The sequence below is a fragment of the Plecotus auritus genome, assembly GCF_963455305.1.
Source record: "Plecotus auritus genome assembly, chromosome: 6".
NCBI lineage: Eukaryota > Metazoa > Chordata > Mammalia > Chiroptera > Vespertilionidae > Plecotus > Plecotus auritus.
In genome coordinates this window covers 87,431,586-87,434,860 of record NC_137773.1, presented here as the reverse complement: position 1 = coordinate 87,434,860, position 3,275 = coordinate 87,431,586, and the positions used below count along the sequence as shown (strand labels likewise).

Below are 3,275 nucleotides of genomic sequence, written 5' to 3'. Positions count from 1 at the left end.
CCGCTCGAAGGTACTCTGGGTGTCTTGAGGGGACTGTGTTTCCCACCCGCCCCCAGCCCCTGCCCCACGCTGCATCCTTTCCTTAACTTTAGCCGGTTCGGCTTCCTTGTGTCTTGAGCCCCGCACTCAAAGCCCGTTTGTGTCTTGCCTAGGGGTTCTCTCAGTCTTTAGCTGCCAGGCACTTGCACATGCTGTCCTGGGGCCGGGTTTGCCGCTCACCCCAGGCCTCCCTGAGTGGAAGCGCGGGAGGGGATTCTGCTCCCACCCCTTGTGGTTCCTGGTGAATGCATTTCCCTGGTAGGCATTCCAGAAGTGCCAAATTAATGCAGCTAGGGCTGGGGGAGGGCAGAGACTCAAGTTGGAGAACCGGGTGCTGCTTATGATCAAAATCACTGCCAGGACCATTCTCTGTGGTTCAGCCATTCATTGTCTAACTTTATTGAGTGCCTACTGTATGCCCGACAGTTTCTGAGGCCTTAGCCATTCAACTCTGAACAGGACAAGGGAAGGGAGGAAGGAGAATGGCTAACCTCCTGGGAGCAGAGGGCGGCGACAAAAGTGCCTTTCTTTCCTTCCAGCCCGGTGGGGCAAGGTGGGCAGCTCTCCGCAGCAAGCATGTCGCTGCATGCCTGGGACTGGGACGATGAGGACATGGAGAGCATGGGGCCCATGTCCTCCATGGGCAGCTTTTGCCAATCCATGAGCGAGGGTGATGTGGAGGAATACATGAATGCCAGGACCCGGGCCCTGGAGTCAGAGTCTGACCGTCTGTACAGCAGCACCGCGTCTAGCAGCACTTTAAACGCTGAGGTGCCCCAGGTGGTCCCCTGCAAGTTCATCATCTCACTGGCCTTCCCAGCGAGTGTTGGTAAGCGCTGGAGCAGAATTCCAACACTCTATCAAAAGGGGGTGGACAGAGAGAAGCATTGATCAGACCGTCAAACCTCAGAGGGAAAGTAGGGGAGGGTGGGAGAGAGATCAACCAAAGGACTTGTCTGCATGCATATAAGCCTAACCAATGGACACAGACACCAGAGGGTGAGGGCATGAGTGGGGGCGGAGGGGGTGGGCAATGGGAGGATAAGGACACATATATAATACCTTAATCAATAAAGGAAAAAAATAAAAAAAATAATAAAATAAAAAAAGGGGTGGACTACCGGCCTTCTGCCAGGAGGTTAGGATACATATGCCCCCTCCCCGCTCTCCCAAGTAGGGTGGTGGATTCCAGGAGCAAAGATCAGGAAAGAAGGTGCAATTTTATGAGGCCCACAGTGGCTGTGGGGTCTTCACATACTTAATCCACTCAACAACCCTAAGAAGTAGATGGTGTCGTATCTGCTTTTTGCAGATGAAGAAATGACAGCGAGGTTAAGGCCTTGGGTCCCATAAGCTAATTGGGCATCACCTAGTTTCCTTATTTAAAATGCAGGTTCTCGGGTGTATGAATCTCCGAGTGTAAGGATATATTGATGAACTACTACTGCCACAATGCTGTGTAACAAACCCAAACAAGCTCCCTGATCCATTGGCTTCAACCAGAAACCCCTTGTTCTTCTGGATCACAGGGTAGCTGCTCCAGCCTGAGCTCCCTGCAGTGGCTCAGCTGTGCTTCACGTGTCTGTCACCCTCCTTCGGGGCATGTGGTCTGATCCAGACACATTCATATTATGGAAGAGCAGAGGGCCAACCCAGTCACCGCGCACTCAGTCTTCTGGCACCTCCCACCTGCTAACGTTTTATTGGCCAAAGCAAGTCATCTGGTTGAAGTCCAAGATGAGGGGCAGGAAAAAAGTACTCCACTTTTATATACCCTTTTTGTCTACGTAAACTATACCCCCACACACCATGATGATTAATTTCCGCTTCTCTTTGTAGCTGTCAACTGTGGGCTTCAGCTATTTTGGAGGCTACTTGCTTAGGTGCCTACCGTGTTTAGAACTGATCGATCTTCTTGGTGAATTGAACTTTCTGTTCTAATGTGGTGACCTCCTCTATCCATAATGATGCTTTTTATCTTGGGTCTATTGACATCAAGCAGAGCAAAAAGAGCCCGGAAAAGACTTGTGGCAAATACAACTGACAGAAAATTGGTGCTTATTGATCACCTTCAACCTCACATCTGCTGCAGCATCTCCTGGACTTGTTTTTTTCTTATTTGGGTGCTTCTTCAAAAGACATGTGCAAAGTAGATCTCTATGCGGCAAAAGTTTATGAGGCCTTGCATGTCTGAGAGTCTTTTATATTAATTTATTTTTCCAATTACTCCTGACATGCAATAGCACATTAGATTCAAGTGTAGAACGTAGTGATTAGACATTTATATACCTTACACAGTGACCACCATGATAAATCTAGCACCTATCTGACACTATGCATCGTTATTCCAGCGTTATTGACTCTATTTCCTATGCTTTCCATCCCCATGACTAGTTTTATAACTGGCAATTTGTACTTAATTCCTTTTATCTTTTTTCACTCAACCCCCTCCCATCTGGTGCCCATCAATTTGTTCTCTGTATCTAGGAGTTTATTTCTGGCTTGTTTGTTCATTTATTTTGTATTGTAGAGTCTTATATCCACCTTATTTTGTATTGTAGAGTCTTATATCCAGTCATTGGCTGGATATAAAATTCTAGGTTTGATATTTTTCCCTTCAGTATCTGAGTATTTATGAATTTGTTTATAATTTTTATTTATACAAATTATTTTTAAGAGAAATAAGATGCTACAATACTTTTCTAAAATTTGCTTTAAAAAATTAACAATGTCTTAGAGGAAATGAGTGTACTTGTTTTTACTTTGCTGATATTTTGTTTGAAACACCTAATAGTATGTTTCTAAGTTATCCTACCCTTTATTGGTGAACATTTGTTTGCGAATGTTTTCTGTTACAATCCTGCAGTAGCCCTCCTTGCGTGCACCTTTCTGTTCAGGTGTGTGGGCACTTCTGTATCCTGAATTTCAAGAAGTGGAATTGCGGGCTTAAGGTACAGTGGGTCCTTGAATAATGTTGTTTTGTTCCATGTCATTTCATTACAACATTGATGAGATGCTGTAAAACCTTAACTCTTGCTTTTATCACTTAGCCTGTGGTAAAATTGGTCTCATTGTATGTGGTTTTATTTAAGGTCCAGAACCTATCAATGATATTGAGGACTTACTGTATGCATTCACATTTTTTATAGATACTGTCCCATTTCCCACCAGGCGCTGGTAGCAATGTTTTCTTCCTGTTGATGGGAGGGTCCGTATATCCTTGGATTGAATCAGGA

At 45.4% G+C, this 3,275-nt stretch overlaps 1 protein-coding gene across 1 annotated transcript in view; it reads left to right on the top strand.

The window, feature by feature from the left end:
* Positions 1 to 615: 615 nt before the first annotated feature.
* CFAP92 (cilia and flagella associated protein 92 (putative)) overlaps positions 616 to 3,275 on the top strand; it is a gene marked incomplete at its 5' end in the record, with an annotated part of 39,749 nt that continues 37,089 nt past the window's right edge. The window contains one exon of the mRNA XM_080675428.1: positions 616 to 868. Coding sequence (XP_080531554.1) covers positions 616 to 868 — 253 coding nt within the window. The remainder of the gene's footprint in view (positions 869 to 3,275) is intronic.